The sequence below is a fragment of the Procambarus clarkii genome, chromosome 6 (assembly GCF_040958095.1).
Source record: "Procambarus clarkii isolate CNS0578487 chromosome 6, FALCON_Pclarkii_2.0, whole genome shotgun sequence".
In the NCBI taxonomy this organism is placed as follows: Eukaryota; Metazoa; Arthropoda; class Malacostraca; order Decapoda; family Cambaridae; genus Procambarus; species Procambarus clarkii.
Genome location: NC_091155.1, coordinates 37,733,845 through 37,759,853, shown reverse-complemented (window position 1 = coordinate 37,759,853; position 26,009 = coordinate 37,733,845). Strand labels below are relative to the sequence as shown.

The following is a 26,009-nucleotide window of genomic DNA, read 5'->3' as shown; positions in this document are numbered from 1 at the left end:
CAAAGGTATGTGCTATGAACATGTGAGGACCTAATAAGAGCATCGCCAGAACCACCACCAACGCACAAACCGAGACGCTCTCACCTGCCAGTGGAAAATGTTTCCACAGGCCAGAATCAACCACCAATCACCAGCCGAGAGCCAAGGCAACTGGAACAGGACAGGAATGGAAGGGAGAAAGATGAATGAGACCATCTTGAAGGCCAAATACTGCAGCAATAACAGAACTTCAAGGCAAACAGAGGAGCCCTTGAAAACAAACTTCTTGGAAAGGTAAAATGGGGTACCCTCAGAAAAATGTGGGTGCACACAAACCCCAAAATGCCTGGTGAGATCACGTGGGCCTTCCTGCAGAATCAATTGAATGCCAAAAAGTGAGACACCAACTGATATCAAGATCTCAAGATAACCTCAGCTGAGGCGTGTGGTGGCAAAGATGTAACAGCATTTTGAGGGGTCAGGCGCGGTTCAACCAGGAATGAACCAGCACAGAACAATGTTGAACAGTTATCACCCTACAAGGAAAGCAGAACCTATGAACCAGAAAAACAAAAACCCATCAGTGACCTGAATGGAGCAACCCCCCAAGGATTGGGGGTTGCATATCTTGAAGCCTAAGGCTGCAAGCCTCCAATCCATCAGGGCCCCCCCTGGACCCCAGCTCAATGCAACACCAGCATACAAACTAACAGGGTATCCTGAGAAGCCGAGAGAACAGAAGCCGGAAGGGCCGGCCCCGTGGTGGCAGATGAAGAGGCAGCAAAATGGGAAGGAGTGAACCCGGTACAGGTGTTCAAATCCAACTGATTACCTTCTTCGATGTAGAACAATAAGGGTACACCACCACCAGCCCAGAACTGTAAGGAGGGCGATGGGGCTGCTAAAGATGGAACGGGAAGACCTGATCCCATAATGCAACCATCGCTTGGTAAACTGCCAACCAAAAGGTGGCCAAGCTAAAACACATGTCCAACAACCACAACAACAAACATGCACACCCGAGGCAGAAGGACAGAGGTGACAAGAGTGACCCACATCCATAAAGTGTAATGACTTGCATTCTGGAGAACTACTGACAGTGCTTTCATGCCCAGAAGCAAGAGAAGTCATGATTTCCAGCCAAGAATGGGCCTAAAGAGGAAAAAGTGGTCAAACAGGTAGACCAGACACAAAGAATAAGTCTTCGGCAAACAAGACAAGGGACTTTTGATACAAAAAGAAACATACTTACCTGTTACAGGATGAGAACTTTGCTCCACTGCACACTGCTGACCAAAGCAGTATATATAACAACACCATTTATCTTGTGGTTAACATGAGATGAGAGGCCCTACAGAGAAGCTTGTCCAGGTCAACACCAGGCTCATGAATGGGGCTGGGTGAGACCCCTAAGTTGCTGCTGGGGGCCCTACAGAGAAGCTTGTCCCAGGTCAACACCAGGCTCATGAATGGGGCTGGATGAGACCCCTAAGTTGCTGCTGGGGGCCCTACAGAGAAGCTTGTCCCAGGTCAACACCAGGCTCATGAATGGTGCTGGATGAGACCCCTAAGTTGCTGCTGGGGCCCTACAGAGAAGCTTGTCCCAGGTCAACACCAGGCTCATGAATGGGGCTGGATGAGACCCCTAAGTTGCTGCTGGGGCCCCTACAGAGACGCTAGTCCCAGGTCAACACCAGGCTCATGAATGGGGCTGGGTGAGACCCCTAAGTTGCTGCTGGGGGCCCTACAGAGAAGCTTGTCCCAGGTTAACACCAGGCTCATGAATGGTGCTGGATGAGACCCCTAAGTTGCTGCTGGGGGCCCTACAGAGAAGCTTGTCCCAGGTCAACACCAGGCTCATGAATGGTGCTGGGTGAGACCCCTATGTTGCTGCTGGGGGCCCTACAGAGAAGCTTGTCCCAGGTTAACACCAGGCTCATGAATGGTGCTAGGTGAGACCCCTAAGTTGCTGCTGGGGGCCCTACAGAGAAGCTTGTCCAGGTCAACACCAGGCTCATGAATGGGGCTGGGTGAGACCCCTAAGTTGCTGCTGGGGGCCCTACAGAGGAGCTTGTCCCAGGTCAACACCAGGTTCATGAATGGTGCTGGATGAGACCCCTAAGTTGCTGCTGGGGGCCCTACAGAGAAGCTTGTCCCAGGTCAACACCAGGCTCATGAATGGTGCTGGATGAGACCCCTAAGTTGCTGCTGGGGGCCCTACAGAGAAGCTTGTCCAGGTCAACACCAGGCTCATGAATGGGGCTGGGCGAGACCCCTAAGTTGCTGCTGGGGGCCCTACAGAGAAGCTAGTCCCAGGTTAACACCAAGCTCATGAATGGGGCTGGGTGAGACCCCTAAGTTGCTGCTGGGGGCCCTACAGAGAAGCTTGTCCAGGTCAACACCAGGCTCATGAATGGGGCTGGGTGAGACCCCTAAGTTGCTGCTGGGGGCCCTACAGAGAAGCTTGTCCCAGGTCAACACCAGGCTCATGAATGGTGCTGGATGAGACCCCTAAGTTGCTGCTGGGGGCCCTACAGAGAAGCTTGTCCCAGGTCAACACCAGGCTCATGAATGGTGCTGGATGAGACCCCTAAGTTGCTGCTGGGGGCCCTACAGAGAAGCTTGTCCAGGTCAACACCAGGCTCATGAATGGGGCTGGGTGAGACCCCTAAGTTGCTGCTGGGGGCCCTACAGAGAAGCTAGTCCCAGGTTAACACCAGGCTCATGAATGGGGCTGGGTGAGACCCCTAAGTTGCTGCTGGGGGCCCTACAGAGAAGCTTGTCCCAGGTTAACACCAGGCTCATGAATGGGGCTGGGTGAGACCCCTAAGTTGCTGCTGGGGGCCCTACAGAGAAGCTTGTCCAGGTTAACACCAGGCTCATGAATGGGGCTGGGTGAGACCCCTAAGTTGCTGCTGGGGGCCCAACAGAGAAGCTAGTCCTAGGTTAACACCAGGCTCATGAATGGTGCTGGATGAGACCCCTAAGTTGCTGCTGGGGGCCCTACAGAGAAGCTTGTCCCAGGTCAACACCAGGCTCATGAATGGAGCTGGATGAGACCCCTAAGTTGCTGCTGGGGGCCCTACAGAGAAGCTTGTCCAGGTCAACACCAGGCTCATGAATGGGGCGGGGTGAGACCCCTAAGTTGCTGCTGGGGGCCCTACAGAGAAGCTAGTCCCAGGTTAACACCAGGCTCATGAATGGGGCTGGGTGAGACCCCTAAGTTGCTGCTGGGGGCCACACAGAGAAGCTTGTCCCAGGTTAACACCAGGCTCATGAATGGGGCTGGGTGAGACCCCTAAGTTGCTGCTGGGGGCCCTACAGAGAAGCTTGTCCAGGTCAACACCAGGCTCATGAATGGGGCTGGGTGAGACCCCTAAGTTGCTGCTGGGGGCCCCACAGAGAAGCTAGTCCCAGGTTAACACCAGGCTCATGAATGGAGCTGGGTGAGACCCCTAAGTTGCTGCTGGGGGCCCTACAGAGAAGCTTGTCCCAGGTTAACACCAGGCTCATGAATGGGGCTGGGCAAGACCCATTAAGTTGCTGCTGGGGGCCCTACAGAGAAGCTAGTCCCAGGTCAACAACAGGCTCATGAATGGAGCTGGGCAAGACCCCTAAGTAGCAGCTGATTTTGAGGCTGTGTATTTGGTGACCTTTTTCGTTTGGTTCTGTGGTGATCTCTAATTCCAGGTTTCCTTCTTACCAATATTGGGGGTCCAGGGCCCCAGTAGGTGCTCCTGGGATATGTACTCACCTAATTGTGCATACCAGAGAGGAATGAGCTTTGAGTCTATGGTCTCAGGCTTGGTTACAGCCAGGATGTAGCATCAGGAAGCTACTGAGAGACCTTCCCGGAAAAGGTTAAGATTAAACATATTTGAAAGGATCATCAGGTGTGTGCTCTTATTTGCACCACATTGTCACTGTACCTTCTTGTAGTAGGTTATCTTCAGGTTATCTTGAGTTGATTTCGGGGTTTAGCGTCCCCGCGGCCCGGTCCTCGACCAGGCCTCCTTTTTGTTACACATTCCTAGGAAGCAGCCCATAGCAGCTGTCAAACTCCCAGGTACCTATTTACTGCTAGGTGAACAGGGCATCAGGGTGACAGAAACTCTGCCCATCTGTTTCCGCCTCCACCGAGGATCGGACCTGGAACCTCAGGATAGCTCATCTGTCAGGCTGTTGGTAACTCATAAGCATGCTGCAAATTGTCAATTTTGAGAGTATCTTAATATGTAGTTAATTCAATCACAGGGAAGAGTTTATTTTTGTTACTTGCAATCAGAATTAGCGGCATATTGCTGGCCTTCTTCCTCTTCACTCTCAAGAATACTAACATAAGTCGAAGACCACATGGCTATACAGATTTGTTTTGGTGGAAAGTCAGTAGATCATTCCTGTATTTTCTGTACAATGGGATTTGGGGAATATCATTCAACTGACTTTACTACTCTCATTGTGTTTGAAAATTCCATATTGGGGCTTTGAGGTGTCCGATACTATTTGAAGAGTTTGAAGGGCTGCAGACATTAAGGTTATGTAGGTGAGAGGGGCTGCACCCCCTTCTACTCTGACTGCCAAACTCAAGGGAAATGGAGTATTCACCAGGAGTTCATAGCTTGCCCCTGAAAGATCATACACTGAAATTAAACTAGCAGACCTGGTCATCCACCGAGCGAGTCTCGGGAGGAACTTCCTTTTAAATGCACATTCTACTTCATGTTTTTGAACTGATACCCACCAGTGTGTCCTGAATAGAGGGTATGATATCAACACCATCAGAGGTTATCTTGGCTTATGAAGACTTTGGGGTTTAGCGTCCCCGCGGCCCGGTCCTCGACCAGGTCTCCTTTTTGTTACACATCCCCAGGAAGCAGCCCGTAACAGCTGTCTAACTCCCAGGTACCTATTTACTGCTAGGCAACAGAAGCATCAAGGTGAAAGAAACTCTGCCCATTTGTTTCCGCCTCTGCCGGGGATCGAACCCGGAACATTAGGACTACGAATCCCGAGCACTGTCTACTCTTGCTGTCAGGCCCACTCCTGACAGGGACAGCTGACAGGTAATATAAAACTAAACAAAACTAACTAGTGGAGGAGTCTAGTGCCTCCCCACAACTGAGAAGGGCTTGCCCTCCCACTGCCTGCATGACCCTAGTCAAGGATCACTCGGAGATTAATTCAACACGACCACACTGAACTTCCTGTCTCACCCCAATCTCCCATCGAAGAAGCAGAATGCTACCCAGATGCCGCAGCCCCCGGGTAGACCCCAGTTCCAGGAGAAGGAAAATGGGAAGTATATGGTTACCATGCACGGCAAACACATGGATGTCATGAAGCAGCGGTGGACAGCTTAGTCTGACTCCTCTCCTTCAGCCAGAAAAGGGGCATCACAAGCCGCACTCATCTGCCCGATGGGTCATGGGAGTAGCTCAAGCCCCCCCGCCACGTCAAGGCGCTGTCCATAGGGGGGGAATAACACAAGGTTTGAGAAAATGTTGCGAAGTACTCATTAATAAAAGTAGTGTCGTCTTGATCATACTGTTTCCTCGGCCTTATTCTCCATTCCATGAATCCCTCTATCCATTCAGTTGTCAACATCCCTATGCATCCATCAGAGCCTCAATTCCTTTCATCCAAAACCTGTGATAATTTGACTCCACTTCCCAGATAAACACTAAGCCCTGTGCAGAGAATACGTCACAACAATGTGGTTGAGAAACAAATAACCCATCCCACACACACACATGAAAATGGTGTAACAGTGTAAGTGTCTTACACAGTTCCACTTTGTAATTGTGTAGTTGTGTGTGTGCGCATGTTTAGGGGTCTTGAGGTTATCTTGAGATAATTTCGGGGCTTCAGTGTCCCCACAGCCTGGTTCTCAATCAGGCCTCCACCCCCAGGAAGCAGCCCATGACAGCTGACTAACTCCCAGGTACCTATTTTACTGCTAGGTAACAAGAAACTCTGCCCATTGTTTCTCGCCTGCGCCCGGGATCGAACCCGGGACCACAGGATCACAAGTCCAGCGTGCTGTCCGCTCGGCCGACATGCTCCCTTAATGGGTGTTACAACTCCCTCTCCCCTAAACACACACACACATGCACAATTACAACATGGAACAGTGTAAGACTCTTACAATAGCAGGGACAAAGTTTTGGTCCATCACCACCTTGAAGCTGAGGAAATAACAGGAAAGAAACTACTAAAAAGCACGCGAGAGACCAGTTGCTTTTATCTGGGTATTCGTACCTTCCTTTACCCACTGACACTTCCCCGCCTCACTTGCCTTATAATGGTTCCTTCCTCTCGTCCCTCAGCTTTGACGCGATGAGGAACTAGCATGGACCAAAATGTCAGCCCTGCCATTTTCACATGAGCATCTTGTGTTATTTGTTTATTAATAAATGTCCTCTTACCCCACAAAGATATTCAATGTATAAGTACTTGAATAATAAAATAGATTTGAATTAAAAAATATATATCCCCATTACATCAGTTCTGTTAGTTGTATTACCTGCATTTCTCTTTTGATTTGTTAACACATTATAAGACAATAATAATGTCAATATACTGAGCTATGTAGAGAAAAAGGTGAATGTAGTTGTTGTTGTTGTTGTTTAAAATTCAGCTACTGGGAACAAAACGTTCTAAGTAGCACGGGCTATGATGATCCCGTCTGGGTGAATGTAGGCTGCTGTCTCATTAAGCTAACCCATTAACAACTACCATATATACAAGCACCACTAAAAAGTTTCCTCCTCTCAAAATCTCATCAAACGTGTATCTCAAACTTACACTTTCTTCTTGCGTTTATAACTTCTGTCACTTTCTGAACTCGCTTCTTCTTCTTCACTTGAGCTTTGTCTTCGTCTCTTCTTCTTTTTGTTTTTCTGCTTTTTAGTAAATTTCTCTTCCACTTCACTATCTGTAAAATATATAATAAAAACAAATGAAAAACCTGCACGCTGAAAACTTGGAAGACCACCAACAAATCCACAAAGGGCCGTGATGAGGATTCGAACCTGCGCATGAGAAGTTCCCAGACGCACCTTAGTCAACTGTACCACCACATATCTTGAGGTTATCTTGAGATGATTTCGGGGCTTTTGTGTCCCCGCGGCCCGGTCCTCGACCAGGCCTCCACCCCCAGGAAGCAGCCCGTGACAGCTGACTAACACCCAGGTACCTATTTTACTGCTAGGTAACAGGGGCATAGGGTGAAAGAAACTCTGCCCATTGTTTCTCGCCGGCGCCTGGGATCGAACCCGGGACCACAGGATCACAAGTCCAGCGTGCTGTCCACTCGGCCGACCGGCTACATAGTACAGTAAGAAAGTAAGTACATAGTACAACCACGTGGTGGTACAGTTGACTAAGGCACGTCTGGGAACATTCCGTACGTAGGTTCGAACCCTCATCACAGCCCTTTGTTGATTTGTTCGTTTGATATATCACGTTCTTGTGATTTGTGTGTGTATTGGAACACCGTACTTGTTACCCACAACAGCCCCACAATAGATAATAAAATGATCACATATTTAGAAGCAATGGTTACTCAGCACTAATGATATCTATTACATGGAGGCTCATCAAAATGAGGCTTTGAATCAAATATGAACTGTTACTTAAGGTAAGATCCCAGTGATTTATAACCACGACCAACAACATTTAAGGTAAAATCACCGTGATTTATAACAACGACCAACAACATCTAAGGTAAAATCACCGTGATTTATAACCACGACCAACAACATCTAAGGTAAAATCACCGTGATTTATAACCACGACCAACAACATTTAACACTTTGGCGTACCCCGCGCGCCACCCATCAACTGTGCGATATGGGACCCAGGGTGTCACGGGAGCGCACGTAAATTCTGAAAAGTGTATACTCTCTTCAACTTTGTCACCTTAATTCTCGTCCTACAAGATTAAATTTTGTATCATTGTGTTCGCAATACAATTCTCTACAGCACTAAATGCATATAAACTCCAAAAGCCCGGCTAATTAATCGCAGCAAACAGAGAAAGTGCGAACGAGTTACCCAGGAGCGCGCAAACGCGATAAAATGTTTTCACTATTTTCACTCTGGTCACCTCAATTTTCGTCCTAGGTCTTTCATTTTGGTCTCAATGGGTTCGCAATAGAATTCTCTAGAGGAACATTAGCATATAAAATAAAAAACCTGGTCACGCTCCAACCGCCGATGAGTTGAAGACGGGCCACGCGTTAGCCGCAAGTGAGCGCTCAGACGCCTTCCAGCTACACTCCCAATTCCCGCCCTTTTCAAGCCTTTCTTTCGCAATTTTCTTCCTGGAAGGGCCTTGTTCATGATCACTATCCATCGTGGAGTAAGCGTAGATAGTTTCTAAAGCTGCAGTAAGAAATATAGCCACGGAAAATAGCCGAAATGTTCACACGTTTGAGAAGCGAGAGGAGGCGACATTGGTCACAACAGTGGAGCGAAAACATTGGGCCCACGGCGTGTGCCAAGCCGCCTGAGGGCCACGAGGCTCAACAAAGAAAATGGGAAGACATCGGCGCGCATTTTAAAACCAGTCCCAAAAAAATCGGACAAAAACCTGATTTTTGGCGATTAATTTAAAGTGGATGACGCAATGCTGCGTCATCCCCGGCATTACCGACAGTAAACGGATGACGCAATGTTGCGTCATCCCCGGCATTACCGACAGTAAACGGATGATGCAATGCTGCGTCATGCCCGGGCGAAAGTGTTAAGGTAACATCACCGTGATTTATAACCACGACCAACAACATCTAAGGTAAGATCCCCGTGATTTATAACCACGACCAACAACATTTAAGGTAAAATCACCGTGATTTATAACCACAACCAACAACATTTAAGGTAAAATCACCGTGATTTATAACCATGACCAAGACCAGTTAAAGTAAGATCACCATATATAACCAGGACAAAAAACAATCAATCTCAATGATATTAAGATCTCCATGAAATACAGGGTGTCCCAGAATTAGCCATTTCTATGAAATTGGATGAATTTATATTATATCTTATATAAATTGTCAACCACACTACTACAGTAATAAGCCTTTCACTCACCTGGGCACTAGGAGACTCGAACCACTGACCCCACAAGTGGGAGACAAAAGCTCTAACCACTGTGCTATGAGCAGATTTAATAAGGAAAGATTCCAGAAACAACTAACCGCTCCCCAGATGGGAAGTGTATACTTTCCCCGGTTGCTACTAAAGCACAGAGTGATAGTGATCCGCATCATATAAATTTATGACAGGCAGCGCTTAGTTGCTTCTAAAACCTTTGGTCAACAGACCAAAGTTCGGCGTTGAAAAATGTAAAATGCAACGAAAATGTTAAAAATACTTGAAAATAACAAAATTCTATGATTTAGTCAGCAAAATTCACACTTGCCCTATTATCATATTAAACCACACAATTTCTTTGCTATATAATAATAGAAAATAGCCAACCTCCATTGCACCAGAAGGGGCAAGGGGCCAGACACAAGGACAGAAGGGCACATGTCCACCATTTTGAGCAGAAATACACTATTTTAAGCTTCAAGTCAATAAAGAACAAACATTTTTTATAATGTTTGTTAGTTCGTTAGTTAGTGGGCAATAGTGTTAAACAGAAACCTGTTAAAAAATATATATGATAAAACCAAATACAATACAGTAAATATGAAGTACACACCTTCATCGTCCATTCCACCCCTTCGGTTACGTGCTGATCGACGGAGAGGCAGGCTCTCCCACCTGCTTCCTCGACGACGTTTCCCTCCAACAACATCAGAGTCATCACTGTCAACATCTGTGTCAATGGATGATGATGATTCCACAGACTCATCTGTCTCCTCTTCCTCCTCCTCACTACGGATAAATGAAAAAGAATAAAAGCCATTTAGATAATACGAAACATGTAAAAAAACGTAAAAATATAATCACATAATGCCTATTAACACATGTGAGATAGCAGCTACTAATTTCTAACCATTGCTTCAAACAACTAGATGACACCACTTCTCTTATGCTACTCTGTAACTTGTTTCATCTTCGTGAGGTTATTATCTTGAGATGAGTTTTAGCCAATTTCAATAGCAGGTAATCATATGCAGGCGATGAGTCACAATAAAGTGGCTGATGCTGACCAGACCACACACTAGAAAATGAAGAGACGACGACATTTCGGTCCGTCCTGGACCATTCTCACAATCGACTTGAGAATGGTCCAGGACGGACCGGAACGTCGTCGTCCCTTCATTTTCTAGTGTGGATTGGTCATCAACAGCAGGTAAATTACCTTGTATTCATAAAATCTTCATCACTAGCATCGTCGTCATCTTCAGCATCCAGGTCAGTGAGCCGTCTTCTCTTTTTGACAGTAACAGTCACAACTTTCCGCTCTCGCTTTCTAGACACTTTAACATTGTCTTCAGATTCAGAGTCTTCTTCCTGCTAATGAGACAAATATACAATTATATAAACTCATTAATACACCCATTAGCTTGGCAATACTCTACTGTATTTTCATAATACAAAAAATAGTGTGTTATGTAGCATAACACTAGCTAATGCACAATATATTTAGTTAATAAACCAATTTTGCCCAGTATTTACTTGCACCATACACTTTATGTTCCACACTTCTCACTTGTATTGCATCAACGGCACTTCAAAATGCTACAACACAGATCCACATAATAAAAAGCCTATAGTGCCATCTTGCTATAGACAAACAATCACCATTTAATTTATAACAGTACTACACACAGAAATCACAATAGCGCGATGCATCGTATCCATGTCGTAGCTCAGTCGATTAAGGCAGCGTCTGGGATCCTCTCGGATGTGGGTTCGAATCCTCGTCACGGCCCTTGTGGATTTGTTTATTACAGTACTGTATAGCTACACATCTTACTTGTTGGCCAATTTTAGAAAAGACATTTTACAAGCATCATGGTGCCATTTGGTGCCTACGTATTGACAGGAAGCTAAGCTCCATATTACTATTACCTTACCAATCTCCAGACATTGGCACTGCAAAATCCCTTACTGGCCCCACTAGTACCACTGAATCAAACAATAAAAATGACACTTTCTGAATATAATTTAAAAACATATTGGAACATATAATATACCTAACAGAAACCTAATCTTTAATTAGCGTCTTTACATTTTTAATTATGACAAAATTACCCTTTGACATTGTAATTAATCATTTCAAGACAAAACGAGGAGAATGAATCTTGAACATTTAAAAAAACCAAAATATATATAAACAAACATTCTCCAAACTTGCATCTCCAAACATCATCAATAATTTGCTAGGTCGAGGAACATGTTTCGAAGGCCAGAGAACCTGGTTCAACATTATAAAATTTATGAACATTTTCCTAGGCACATGAACTGGGGTCAGTTATTACATTCTAGGGCCACCTTTTGAGAGTCTACTCCTATTGCCTAGTGCAGCCCAAGGGTTAAGACAAGATCTGGTTGATGCCTGGTTGATGGGGTTCTGGGAGTTTTTCTACTGCCCAAGCCTGGCCCAAGGCCAGGCTTGACTTGTAAGAGTTTGGTCCACCAGGCTGTTGCTTGGAGCGGCCCGCAGGCCCACATATACCTGGTTGATGGGGTTCTGGGAGTTGTTCTACTGCCCAAGCCTGGCCCAAGGCCAGGCTTGACTTGTAAGAGTTTGGTCCACCAGGCTGTTGCTTGGAGCGGCCCGCAGGCCCACATATACCTGGTTGATGGGGTTCTGGGAGTTTTTCTACTGCCCAAGCCTGGCCCGAGGCCAGGCTTGACTTGTAAGAGTTTGGTCCACCAGGCTGTTGCTTGGAGCGGCCCGCAGGCCCACATATACCTGCTTGATGGGGTTCTGCGAGTTCTTCTACTGCCCAAGCCTGGCCCGAGGCCAGGCTTGACTTGTGAGAGTTTGGTCCACCAGGCTGTTGCTTGGAGCGGCCCGCAGGCCCACATATACCTGCTTGATGGGGTTCTGGGAGTTCTTCTACTGCCCAAGCCCGGCCCGAGGCCAGGCTTGACTTGTGAGTTTGGTCCACCAGGCTGTTGCTTGGAGCGGCCCGCAGGCCCACATATACCTGCTTGATGGGGTTCTGCGAGTTCTTCTACTGCCCAAGCCTGGCCCGAGGCCAGGCTTGACTTGTGAGAGTTTGGTCCACCAGGCTGTTGCTTGGAGCGGCCCGCAGGCCCACATATACCTGCTTGATGGGGTTCTGGGAGTTCTTCTACTGCCCAAGCCCGGCCCGAGGCCAGGCTTGACTTGTGAGTTTGGTCCACCAGGCTGTTGCTTGGAGCGGCCGCAGGCCCACATATACCTGCTTGATGGGGTTCAGGGAGTTGTTCTACTGCCCAAGCCCAGCCCAAGGCCAGGCTTGACTTGTGAGAGTTTGGTCCACCAGGCTGTTGCTTGGAGCGGCCCGCAGGCCCACATATACCTGCTTGATGGGGTTCTGGGAGTTCTTCTACTGCACAAGCCCAGCCCAAGGCCAGGCTTGACTTGTGAGAGTTTGGTCCACCAGGCTGTTGCTTGGAGCGGCCCGCAGGCCCACATATACCTGCTTGATGGGGTTCTGGGAGTTCTTCTACTGCCCATGCCTGGCCCGAGGCCAGGCTTGACTTGTGAGAGTTTGGTCCACCAGGCTGTTGCTTGGAGCGGCCCGCAGGCCTACATATACCTGCTTGATGGGGTTCTGGGAGTTCTTCTACTGCCCAAGCCCGGCCCGAGGCCAGGCTTGACTTGTGAGAGTTTGGTCCACCAGGCTGTTGCTTGGAGCGGCCCGCAGGCCCACATATACCTGCTTGATGGGGTTCTGGGAGTTCTTCTACTGACCAAGCCCGGCCCGAGGCCAGGCTTGACTCGTGACAGTTTGATCCACCAGGCTGTTGCTTGGAGTGGCCCGCAGGCCCACATATACCTGCTTGATGGGGTTCTGGGAGTTCTTCTACTGCCCAAGCCCGGCCCGAGGCCAGGCTTGACTTGTGAGAGTTTGGTCCACCAGGCTGTTGCTTGGATTGGCCTGCAGGCCCACATATACCTGCTTGATGGGGTTCTGGGAGTTCTTCTTCTGCCCAAGCCCGGCCCAAGGCCAGGCTTGACTCGTGACAGTTTGATCCACCAGGCTGTTGCTTGGAGCGGCCCACATACCCACCACAGCCTGGTTGGTCCAGAACTTCTTTTAGAAAACAGTTTAGTTTTCTCTTGAAGATGTCCACGGTTGTTCCGGCAATATTTCCTATAGTCGTTGGGCGTATGTTGAACAGCCGCAGACCTCTGATGTTTATACAGTGTTCTCTGATTGTGCCTATGGCACCTCTGCTCTTCACTGGTTCTATTCTGCATTTTCATATTCTGCATCCTACTACCCCCCTCAATAGAATCTACTGCAGTCACTGCATGTCAGTAGTCTACATAATACAGAGATGCTGTTGAGACCGTCTCAAAATGTTCCTTCATCAGCAGGCGAGGAGTCACAATAACGTGGCTGAAATACGTTGACCAGACCACACACTAGAAAGTGAAGGGACGACGACGTTTTGGTCTGTCCTGGACCATTCTTGAGTCGATTGTGATCGACCTCATCATCAGATCACAATGATGATAGGGAGATACTAGAAAATACTACATTCAGCCCAAAATAAAAGCAAGAGAAGAGCTTAACATAAACCCAAAACCTTATCCCAAACAATTTGGAAATACAGTACAGTCATTGGCAAGCAGAATCCTGGTGAACTACCCGACTATTACCGTGTCACTTTCACCAACTGTCACTAAGTAGAAGCACAAGCAAGTGAGACACGAAGTAACACCTTGGTAAGAAACCTAAGTGAGGAGGCATTCAGAGCTCTTTACACTTCCTACGTGAGACCATTCTTAAGAGTATGCAGCCCCATCATTGACCCCCACCTAAAGAAATGCATTATCTTGAGATCTTGAGGTTATCTTGAGATGATTTCGGGTCTTTAGTGTCCCCGTGGCCCGGTTCTCGACCAGGCCTCCACCCCCAGGAAGCAGCCCGTGACAGCTGACTAACTTCCAGGTACCTATTTTACTGCTAGGTAAGAGGGGCATAGGGTGAAAGAAACTGCCCATTGTTTCTCACCGGGGCCCGGGATCGAACCCGATACCACAGGATCACAAGTCCAGCGTGCTGTCTGCTTGGCCGACCGGCTTCCTTAGGAAACTGGAAAAGATTACAAAATTTGCAACGAGGCTAGTCCCAGAGTTACACGGGATGGGATATGAAGAACGAATGAAGGAATTGAACCTGTCGACGTTAGAAAAAAGGAGGGAGCCAGGAGGTATGATAGCAGCATACAAAATACTTCGGGAGATCAACAGAGTGGAGGTTTAAGAAATGTTCACACTGAATACCAACAGCACAAGAGTGTATGGGTGGAAGCTGGAAAATCAGACGAGTCAAAGAGATGTTAGAAAGTTTTATTTAAGCAAGAGAGTAGTGGGGAAAGGGAATGAACTAAAGGAGCACATCGTGGAAGCAAACACTATTCGTAGCTTCAAAACCAGGTATGATAGAGAAGTAGGACAGGAGTCATTGCTTTAAACAATCGAAGGCTAGAAAGGCAGGATCCAAGAGCCAATGCTTGATCCTGCAGGCACAAATAGGCTAGGTGATTATACACACCCACACACAGGCATTCGCGTGCATGGGTGGTACGCGAACAAGGGGACACAGAGGGGACCCAAATGAGCCACAAGGATTTTAGAAAGAGCTTTTTCAGTGTCAGAGTAATTAACAGATGGATGGCATTAGGCAGTGATGTGGTGGAGGCTGACTCCATAACACAGTTTCAAATGTAGATATGATAAGAGTTCAGTAGGCTCAGTAATCTGTAGACCAATTGATTGACAGTCGACAGGCAGGAGGCAGGACCAAAGAGCCAGAGCTCAAACCCGCAAGCACAACTAGTTGAATACACACACCGGCACATTGTTCATGTAATACAGTGTTCCGCAAGTTGCCGAATTATCTATTGAAGAAACATGCAAGTACATCGCATATGGTAAGGTTGTGTCACAGCGAGAAAGATTTTGCAAGAGTAGTCCACAAGGATGAGTCCCATACTGGTATTCACACACACTATGTGACTGAAATATTTTAAGCTGTACTTTGAAACATTAAAATGAAAAGAAGGAAAATGGGTGAAGTGAATAACTTGTTGGGCAGCAATTCAAGCTGTGACCATTAACAACACTCCCAGACATAAGAGCACGAGTCAACAATGTTCAGTACACTTCTGGAAGATGGAACTTCTGCTTACTAACTTATACAATGGCACTAAGTCCATCCTGCCCGACACATGATTAAACAGCATTTAAAAGTTCCTACTAGGGAGCAACGCTACCCAGTATTAACCTTTCTATTACCATTTTACACAATTCTTGCAGATTTCAGCTAAATCGGAATGGCTCTCATGATATTACATGGAAAATACTTTTATAACTAAATATAAAAACAAACATGTCTAAATCATGAACAAATCCACAAGGGCCGTGATGAGAGTTCGAACCTACGACCCGTTGGTAAATCAGGATGATTTCCCGGTTGCAATTCTTTTACCGTGGCTTAGCTCGGTCGATTAAGGCAGCGCCTGTGATACTCTCAGACGTAGGTTCGAACCCTCATCAAGGCCCTTGTGGATTTGTTCATTTGACACATTACGCTATTGTGATTTCTGTGTGTAATGTCTAAATCATGATGATATACATGTATCTATAGTGAATAACTAATTTAAACAAATCAGTTGGAACAAGAGGCCTCGGCCAGACTGAAGTGGAACTTTTACTTACGTCGTCACTTTCTTTGTAGTCGTCGTCCCCTCTTAATACCTTCTCAGCCGGCTTGGGTTTCTTTCGTTTAGGAGCCACCTCGTCCTCATCCTCGTCGTCTCCTTCCCACTCTCTCTTGCCCTCCACGTCTTCCTCCTTCTTGGCTTCTTCTTTCTTAGCTACTTCAGTTTTGGCCTGATCACTCACGTCTTCTTTATGCTCCTGCTCTTGTTGCTCCTCCTTCTCTAGCTCCTGCTTCTGCTCCACTTCCTCCTTTAACTCCTTCACCTGTTCTTTTTCTTGTTCCTGTTCTTCCTCAAGTTCCTGCTTTTCCTCTTTATCTTCAGAATGTTTGTCTTCATTATCAGCAATTTCTTCATCATTTGCTTGGATAATATTATCTATGTCTTTCCCTCGACCGGCATTTCCGGCACCTGCCGCAGCCTCCATTTCATCCTACAGAGAGAGACAAAATAACAAGAAAATTCAATAAATTCTCCTTACATTTCCTGCCATCTATTATCCTTTCCTGATGTTTACTGTCTCCACTCGATCATCCGGACTATATGGGAAGGACCCCCAGCCGGATTATCACATTTTTCGGATAATGGTACTTTTTCACCTACGAGTCCAAAAGTGACAATTTCCAACTACTTTTATACCACAAAACAACATAATTTGAATTGCCTTGCCACATATAATTATTAAATATTCAACTAGAAAACTCAACTTACCTTGATGGTGTTCGTCTTCTTGATTGATGCCACACATCTTGAAGTTAAGAATTCTTAACAATTTACGTAACCTATGCTAACACAACACTAAAATTAACACTTAAAATTACTGTACAGTTCATTAAGCAAAGTTAGTTTTGACTGCCAGCTGCTGAAGCCTCACTGGTTGAAGGCATTTGGGTTGCCTGTGAGGCCTTGCTTGTTGAAGGCGCTTCCATGCACCTCATTTGTTGAAACGCTTGCATGCCCTCACTTGTTGAAGGCGCTTGGCTTGCCTGTGATGCCTCACTTGTTAAAGGCGCTTGGCTTGCCTGTGAAGTCTCACTTGTTGAAGGCATTTGGCTTGCTTGTGACGCCTCGCTTGTTGAAGGCATTTGGCTTGCTTGTGACGCCTCGCTTGTTAAAGGCGCTTGGCTTGCCTGTGGCGCCTCACTTGTTGAAGGCATTTGGCTGCCTGTGACGCCTCACTGGTTGAACAACACATAACTTGTCTTTAATTGCTAGGACAACCTTCTTCCTCTTAACACCTCCAGAACAATTGATGCTGCTACCAGACATAATCTTGGCCAAAAATGTTCAAAGTTACTATGAAAATAAAAAAGTTATTTAAAAAAATATTTCACTAATGGCGCAGCACTGTGTATAACACGAGGGACGGACGCACATGGGTTGACCAGTGTTGGACAGGTCCACTTGGGGTGGGGCAGCTATAGCACGTTACGTAGGCCGCCAGGAGGAAAAAAAACTCACAATATTTTTGAAGGAAACTTCAGCCTGTGCACATTACTTTTAGGAAACTTATTTATTTGTTATTACATAATTACTAGTACTTATTTCAGTTATTTTTGGCTATGATTAAGTGTTCTAAAATTAATGGTAATTCCTGTACCCAGGTGGTCCCTTCCGACGCACCCCTCCCACCCTCCCAAAACCACCCACCCACCCCACCCCCTCCTCCACCATGCGTCTAGAGCCACAGACGGGATTAATACGGTATGGCCGAATATTCATCCGGCCAAACCAGCTTTTATCCGGTTCCTGTGGCCATTTTAGCCGGATATTGTGATAACTTTATCCAATCACGATTTTGGCCGTATAAGGGCGTTTTCCGGATGTTTCAATCCCGGATAATCGCGGGGTTACAGTATTTGTAAATTATTACACTTAGCCCATTCTCCCAGTTCACCTCTGTCCTCACTGGTTCCCTTTTCCCTTTCCTTCAATAACCTAACGATTCACAAAACGGTAAAGCAAATATTTCTGCAATTAAACAGAATAATGATTTAACAAAACACTCGTTGAAACGAGATTGCAGATCAAAATAAATAACGTTAAAGTATTCGTCTCAAAACCCGTGACCAAAATAAGTCACCCAATGACGGAAAACAAAGTGCAGGCTGTGGCCAAAACAAAGAGGAAACAATAAGTAACTACACTATCCCCTCAAGCTAAACTCGTAGGCTTAGACGAGCCATGAACGCACACCTAGAAAACTGCATAACTACCTCCCAATGTGTGTTTCACTCATTACTAAGTGCCTAACCTAAAAGTCCTCATCAAGAGACAAAGTTTTTAAGCATCGCCAACAGTAACAACTCAAAGAAGAGCTGAACCATGCTCAGGATATACAACAAACAGTACCAGTGAAGATAACCTCGAATGTTATCAACTAGGTGAGTACAACTAGGCGAGTACACTCCACACTAGAAAAAAAATCTTTGAAATACAGTAGTTGAGCCTGGACTTTATCAGAGACTTACCGTGTCACTGTGCATGCCACTTAAACACTGAAATACAAAACAGGAATTTTACTGAACTGGGGCCAGATTCATGAAACAGTTACTCAAGTACTTACGAACGTGTACATATCTTTCCTCAATCTTTGACGGCTTTGGTTACATTTATTAAACAGTTTACAAGCATGAAAACTTGCCAATCAACTGTTGTTATTGTTATAAACAGCCTCCAGGTGCTTCGAAATTCTTTAACTGTTTAATAATTGTAAACAAAGCCCCCAAAGAGTGAGAAAAGATGTAAAGGTTCGTAAATGTTTGCATAACTTCTTCGTGAATCTAGCCCCAGGTCTTTCACAGAGCTTTTATACCATGATGGTTGAACACCAGGTTCAGTAAGCTGGCATAGCTTGCTGGCTTACCCCAAATATAGTCTGGTAGAGGGCTACATTTCAATGGCAGTCAGCCGTTATGGGGAGTGGTACTAACGGACAAGTAGTTAGATATTTGATGAGAGATGAGATAATTCACAAAGCTTTCCTTAGAGATGAGATGATTTTCACAAGGCTTTCCTTGTGAATCAAAGGATCACTTGCAGATGGACTCTAGATATTTTATATATGCTCGTCTTACATCGAGAGATTCCTTGATGGTGGGTTGACAAGCCTCGTCTCTCTTCCCCAAATTACATGGCAAATTAATTTCCAAAGACACTAGCCAAGATGGGGTGAAAGTCGACAGACCCTGGAACATCTGAGAGTCACGGCTGGACCATAAGTACAAACTCAGGGAGACACTGAAGGGCTATGCTCAGAGATTATTTTTTTGACAAGGATCCCTAATATACAAAACAATCTTTTAGCAAATACTTATTACAAGCCATTAAGAACAAATACAGTAACCATAAGTGTTAAGCACTATCTACTGATGAATGGTTATCAGGGCCTTGTGATGCTAAAAGTACTTTCAACTAAATAACTTACTCGTATGGCTTCATTTATCATCTCATCAAAGTCTTCCACTTGTTCCTTGAGAGTACGTGAGCTGCGAGCTCTCAGAGTGTACAGTGGCGCTGTAGAGTCTGAGGACGACTGACTCGACGAGTCACTGCTGTCATCACTCTCACTGTCGGAATCCTGAAATGTAAAGTTTTAACTACAATTTATTATGAAAATTATTTTAAAAAAATTATATTTATACATATATATATTTATTATTAATTTAATACCTCAATTACCACTTATATTTATTATTAATAACAACTTAGTATTAATACTTACTTAAATGAACAAATCCACAAGGGCCGTGACGAGGATTCAAACCTACGTCCGAGAGCATCCCAGATGCTGCCTTAATCGACTGAGCTACGACATGGTCAAAACGAGTTGAAACCGAAGTTCTACTGAACTAACTTAGGTGTCATTGATTGCAGAGTTCTATTGGCCTACAGGGGACCACGAGCCAGAATCTGGCCCCCCTAGGAATAGGAGCCGGTCGGCCGAGCGGACAGCACACTGGACTTGTGATCCTGTGGTCCTGGGTTCGATCCCAGGCGCCGGCGAGAAACAATGGGCAGAGTTTCTTTCACCCTATGCCCCTGTTACCTAGCAGTAAAATAGGTACTTGGGTGTTAGCCAGCTGTCACGGGCTGCTTCCTGGGGGTGGAGGCCTGGTCGAGGACCGGGCCGCGGGGACACTAAAAAGCCCCGAAATCATCTCAAGATAACCTCAAGATAACCCCTTCCCTCGGAGAGGTGCAGGGAGCGATGACCTATGAACACTTTACATATGAACTTTATTTACAAATGCGTGAACGTCACGGCCCTTGTGGATTTGTTCTCTTCCTAGATCTTTTGAAGACTACCTTACACTTCACCAGCTTGGCTACATACCACCTACACCAACTAAAGCCACAAGGGTGTACATAACAGCACTCTTAGCAAGCACACAACATGAAGAAAAGGGAAGTGAAAATGTGTGTGTACCTGGTGCAAAATCGAGTGCAAAATCGCACTGTGTACCACAGACTGCTTCTCTTATTATCACTCACTTTCGAAGTACGGAGTGTGTAATATAGTGTATGACTGTAAATAGTGTGTGAGAGTGTACATAGTGTAAAATAAATTGAATATTGAACAAAAAATATTGCAACAATAAACATTTTTTGTGGACACATTAGTGACACATGTATCACAGTTCCTTGGAACATTATGAACATTCTACTGAGTACATATTGTAAAGGACACAAATTTGCATCAGATACAATAACAAAAAATAATTAGAAAGCATTGGAAAATTAATGAAAATATATTTGTGGCAAATCGCGAGTCTTGAATCGCCCGTGCGACCGCCTCTAGGAGCTCCCTGCATGGGTGAACACGTATTGGTGATGTCACATCGCATCTTCTCCAGGTCGCCACAGCCAAAGTAACTTGCTTTTTATATTTTTGTTTACATGTACATGTTCAGGGAAGGGATTTTAACAATTTACAAAGTATTTTTGTTCTGGGGAAGAAGGGGGTTGTGGAATACTTTATTTTCTTCGCATCACCAGAATGTCAAGTGTCACAATAGAAGCCATGTAGCATAAAGGTTAAACCAGCCACCTGGTCACCATACAAATGGCGATAAACCTGCGACAAAAAGTCCAGACATGGAAAACTGAGGGAAGATTGAACCAACGAGGTACGTCACGCGCCTTTCCACAGTCGGTGTTGTGGAAAGACACCCGAGTTCCAACGCTAAGCAAGAAGCCTAAAAAAAGGTTGGACCAGCCAGCAAGGAGCCAGAAGAATCACTCACCCCTTGGAAGACTCCAGCCATGCCAGCAATCGTAGTAACAGCCGGACCAGGGAAAAAAGGTAAATGCATCCTCACTGCAATCCCCTCTTCCTCCTCTTCCCCAGCTGTCAGGGTCGCCTGACAGCTGAGTGGACAGTGCATTGGATTCGTAGTCCTGAGATTCCGGGTTCGATCCCCGACGGGATGGAGGCGTTTGTTTGGAGGCAAAGACAAACGGGCAAAATGTTTCTTTCACTCTGATGCCCCTGTTACCTAGCAGTAAATAGGTACCTGGGAGTTAGTCAGCTGCTACGGGCTGCTTCCTGGGGGACATGTAACAAAAAGGAGGCCTGGTCGAAGACCGGGCCACGGGGACGCTAAGCCCCGAAATCATCTCAAGATAACCTCAAGCAACCAGTACAGGGGAAAGACATCCACCGTGAGGTTTTGCACTTGGGGAACGGTGCCACAGAAAGGGGTAGACATTGAGACCACGCCGACACAAAGAGGTCCAGGTCTGGGGTGCCCATATGTCCGGCAAAGCCAGATGAAGGAAATGGCATCGACTGTCCAGAAGAACAGTGCATCTCACAACTCCATAGTTACTCATACATAGGCACACAAAGTGTAACGTAAGCCATGGAAACTGCTGTTAAGTTACTGTATCTCAGGTTAACATTTTCACAATTTTTGTATAGTTTTATACTGAATAAAAGAATATTAACAAATAAAACTCTTTGTTAATAAAACAAAAAGAGCTTTCAATTTAATAATGTTCTCATATTTACTTACTTCAGTATCAGATTCAGAACCAGATTCATCATCGTCGTCGTCGTCATCATCTTCACCATCCCGGTGACGCCTCTTTTTCTTCTTTTTACCATCTGGTAAGACATTAGATAAGGAAACATTCACGTATGCAAGTCTCTGCCTCCTCAATTCTTCATTATGAGCTCTCTTCTGACATTCGTCAAACTCGTGTAGGAGAGCTCGTAACTTATTCACGAGTTGTACCTGACGAAGAAGAATGGAATACTAAATGCATTTTCCATTACTGTAAAAGGTTACATCTCATAGAAATGGGATGCATCCACAACTATAGAGTATTTTAAATCATAACAAACATGTGCATTTTATACACTTGGGTGATGAAATACAGTACTGGATCAATACATTTTAGACACGTGGATGATGAAATACAATACCTATATATTTCATGGATGAGAGTGGTGAAATACAGTACCTATATATTCATGTGGCTGGTGAAATATGGTACCACTACAATTAAATGCAGTAGGATACAAGAAAACACAAATATTTAATGGTGACTCTTGACTTCAACCACGATCACAAGGCTGTCAAAATGAAGCTAATCAATTGATACTTACATGTTCACAGGTCGGGCACACCCAGTCTCCTTCAGGAACACTAAGAGGAGGCGGCCGAAGACACGACAGATGCCACCCAGCATCACAATTGTCACACAACAAGATAATCAACTGATACTTACATGTTCACAGGTCGGGCACACCCAGTCTCCTTCAGGAACACTAAGAAGAGGCGGCCGAAGACACGACAGATGCCACCCAGCATCACAATTGTCACACAACAAGATAATCAACTGATACTTACATGTTCACAGGTCGGGCACACCCAGTCTCCTTCAGGAACACTAAGAGGAGGCGGCCGAAGACACGACAGATGCCACCCAGCATCACAACTGTCACACAACAAGATAATCAACTGATACTTATGTGTTCACAGGTCGGGCACACCCAGTCTCCTTCAGGAACACTAAGAAGAGGCGGCCGAAGACACGACAGATGCCACCCAGCATCACAATTGTCACACAACAAGATAATCAACTGATACTTACATGTTCACAGGTCGGGCACACCCAGTCTCCTTCAGGAACACTAAGAAGAGGCGGCCGAAGACACGACAGATGCCACCCAGCATCACAATTGTCACACAACAAGATAGTCTCTGGGTGATCGTCGTGGCCACATTTAGTACACTGCGTCTGGTCGTCGTCGTCCTCCTCTGCGTCATCATCGTCGTCTTCCACTTCACTTTCAGTTGTGACTGGAAGACAGATTTCGTGATAACAATGTGAAGTGTGGTTTCAGATTGTTGTTAGGATATCAATAAGAAATTATTGACTTCACAAGAAAAACAAAGATCACTTGGGAAATAGACATGGAGGTAATGGTCAAATTTTAGAGAAAGCAGGACAAGATGACAGTGATGGATAAGTAACCAAATATTATGATCAAAGTTTTTAATCAGTCAGACACTGCCATAATACCATGTTGTATTTCATCTCGTTTTATGCCCAGATTACATGAGCTGTAAATGGCAGTCCTGTTCCGATGCAACCACTCGTCCCCATAAGACTTGACGAAGTTGATTCAACCACTTAGTGGTAAAAGTTAGTGGATATAGGTTACACTTTTAAGTTAGTCCCTTTACCAGACAGTCTTTGTCATAATTCAATGTCTTTCTTTATTATGCACCCTATACACATCCCGTGGGCGGTGGTGGAAACATAATTCAACACGTGGAAACACACAGACACACACAATCGCTTCAGGAACTGAACCTCAGAGTTCACTTAGCTAAGCAAGTGACAATCTTTTGAAGCTAGTTACACAATTATTCTTGAGATCTTGAGGTTATCTTGAGATGATTTCGGGGCTTTTAGTGTCCCGCGGCCCGGTCCTCGACCAGGCCTCCACCCCCAGGAAGCAGCCCGTGACAGCTGACTAACACCCAGGTACCTATTTTACTGCTAGGTAACAGGGGCATAGGGTGAAAGAAACTCTGCCCATGGTTTCTCGCCGGCGCCTGGGATCGAACCCAGGACCACAGGATCACAAGTCCAGTGTGCTGTCCGCTCGGCCGACCGGCTCCCTGTTATGTATGTTATGTATACAATCATTTACACAAATATATATATACACATCAATAACCTTTTTTTTATCAAAAGTGATTCAACAAGAGGCTCACAACAGTCACTATACAAGGCACTTTACATTTATGGTGAGTCACACAGTTACTAGTCTTGCTGCACACCCACCCAACTGGGCGGCAGCTTTACAGTCATGTGCTGCACACCCACCCAACTGGGCGGCAGCTTTACAGTCATGTGCTGCACACCCACCCAACTGGGCGGCAGCTTTACAGTCATGTGCTCCACACCCACCCAACTGGGCGGCAGCTTTACAGTCATGTGCTCCACACCCACCCAACTGGGCGGCAGCTTTACAGTCATGTGCTGCACACCCACCCAACTGGGCGGCAGCTTTACAGTCATGTGCTCCACACCCACCCAACTGGGCGGCAGCTTTACAGTCATGTGCTGCACACCCACCCAACTGGGCGGCAGCTTTACAGTCATGTGCTCCACACCCACCCAACTGGGCAGCAGCTTTACAGTCATGTGCTCCACACCCACCCAACTGGGCGGCAGCTTTACAGTCATGTGCTCCACACCCACCCAACTGGGCGGCAGCTTTACAGTCATGTGCTCCACACCCACCCAACTGGGCGGCAGCTTTACAGTCATGTGCTCCACACCCACCCAACTGGGCGGCAGCTTTAGTCATGTGCTCCACACCCACCCAACTGGGCGGCAGCTTTACAGTCATGTGCTCCACACCCACCCAACTGGGCGGCAGCTTTACAGTCGTGTGCAAGCAGCACCTACAGTAAGCAAATTTTGGATACTTCACTAAGATTCCTGTCAGTACAGCATTATGAATGAAGTACTTACACATTTCTTGGACTAAATTGATGGTCTTCGTGTTTATAAATGCAGTAACAAAACAAATACATGAGGTAAAAACAACCGGAACAGGCACACGTTTTGACACGAGGGTAGGCCGCAGCAGTCTCGAGCGTGATCACGAGAACAGCAAGCGTGGTCATGAAAACAATGAGCTTCCCGCATGGGTGGCCACCCATGCAGCGGTGTCATGATGCCAGGTGGGGTATACAGAGAATGGGAAGACATTGGCGCACATTTTAAAACAAGTCAGGGGCCTGACAGCTGAGTGGACAGTGCTCGGGATTCGTAGTCCTGAGGTTTCGATCCCCGATGAAGGCGGAAACATATGGGCAGAGTTTCTTTCACCCCAATGCCCCTGTTCACCTAACAATACATACATACCTGGGAGTTAGGCAGCTGCTACGCGATACCTGGTTGATACCTGGTTGATGGGGTTCTGGGAGTTCTTTTACTCCCCAAGCCCGGCCCGAGGCCAGGCTTGACTTGTGAGAGTTTGGTCCACCAGGCTGTTGCTTGGAGCGGCCCACAGGCCTACATATACCTGCTTGATGGGGGTTCTGGGAGTTCTTCTACTGCCCAAGCCCAGCCCGAGGCCAGGCTTGACTTGTGAGTTTGGTCCACCAGGCTGTTGCTTGGAGCGGCCTGCAGGCCCACATATACCTGCTTGATGGGGTTCTGGGAGTTCTTCTACTGCCCAAGCCCGGCCCGAGGCCAGGCTTGACTTGTGAGAGTTTGGTCCACCAGGCTGTTGCTTGGAGCGGCCCGCAGGCCCACATACCCACCACAACCCGGTTGGTCCAGCACTCCTTGGAGGAATAAATCTAGTTTCCTCTTGAAGATGTCCACGATTGTTCCGGCAATATTTCTTATGCTCGCTGGGAGGGTGTTGAACAACTGTAGACCTCTGATGTTTATACAGTGTTCTCTGATTGTGCCTATGGCACCCTTGCTCTTCACTGGTTCTATTCTGCATTTTCTTCCATATCGTTCACTCCAGTACATTGTTATTTTACTGTGTAGATTTGGTACTTGGCCTTCCAGTATCTTCCAGGTGTATATTATTTGATCTCTCTCTCGTCTTCTTTCTAGTGAGTACATTTGGAGGGCTTTGAGACGATCTCAATAATTTAGGTGCTTTATCTCGTCTATGCGTACCGTATATGTTC

General features: G+C 46.2%; 1 protein-coding gene across 1 annotated transcript in view; it reads right to left on the bottom strand.

The window, feature by feature from the left end:
• The window catches only part of LOC123754093 (titin homolog), an 88,338-nt gene that overhangs the window by 7,789 nt on the left and 54,540 nt on the right, over positions 1-26,009 (bottom strand). Inside the window, exons 9-15 of the mRNA XM_045736255.2 lie at positions 22,930-23,138; positions 21,846-22,067; positions 19,256-19,408; positions 15,827-16,261; positions 10,298-10,452; positions 9,692-9,867; positions 6,784-6,913 (exon numbers count right to left, since the gene is read on the bottom strand). Coding sequence (XP_045592211.2) covers positions 6,784-6,913; positions 9,692-9,867; positions 10,298-10,452; positions 15,827-16,261; positions 19,256-19,408; positions 21,846-22,067; positions 22,930-23,138 — 1,480 coding nt within the window. The remainder of the gene's footprint in view (positions 1-6,783; positions 6,914-9,691; positions 9,868-10,297; positions 10,453-15,826; positions 16,262-19,255; positions 19,409-21,845; positions 22,068-22,929; positions 23,139-26,009) is intronic.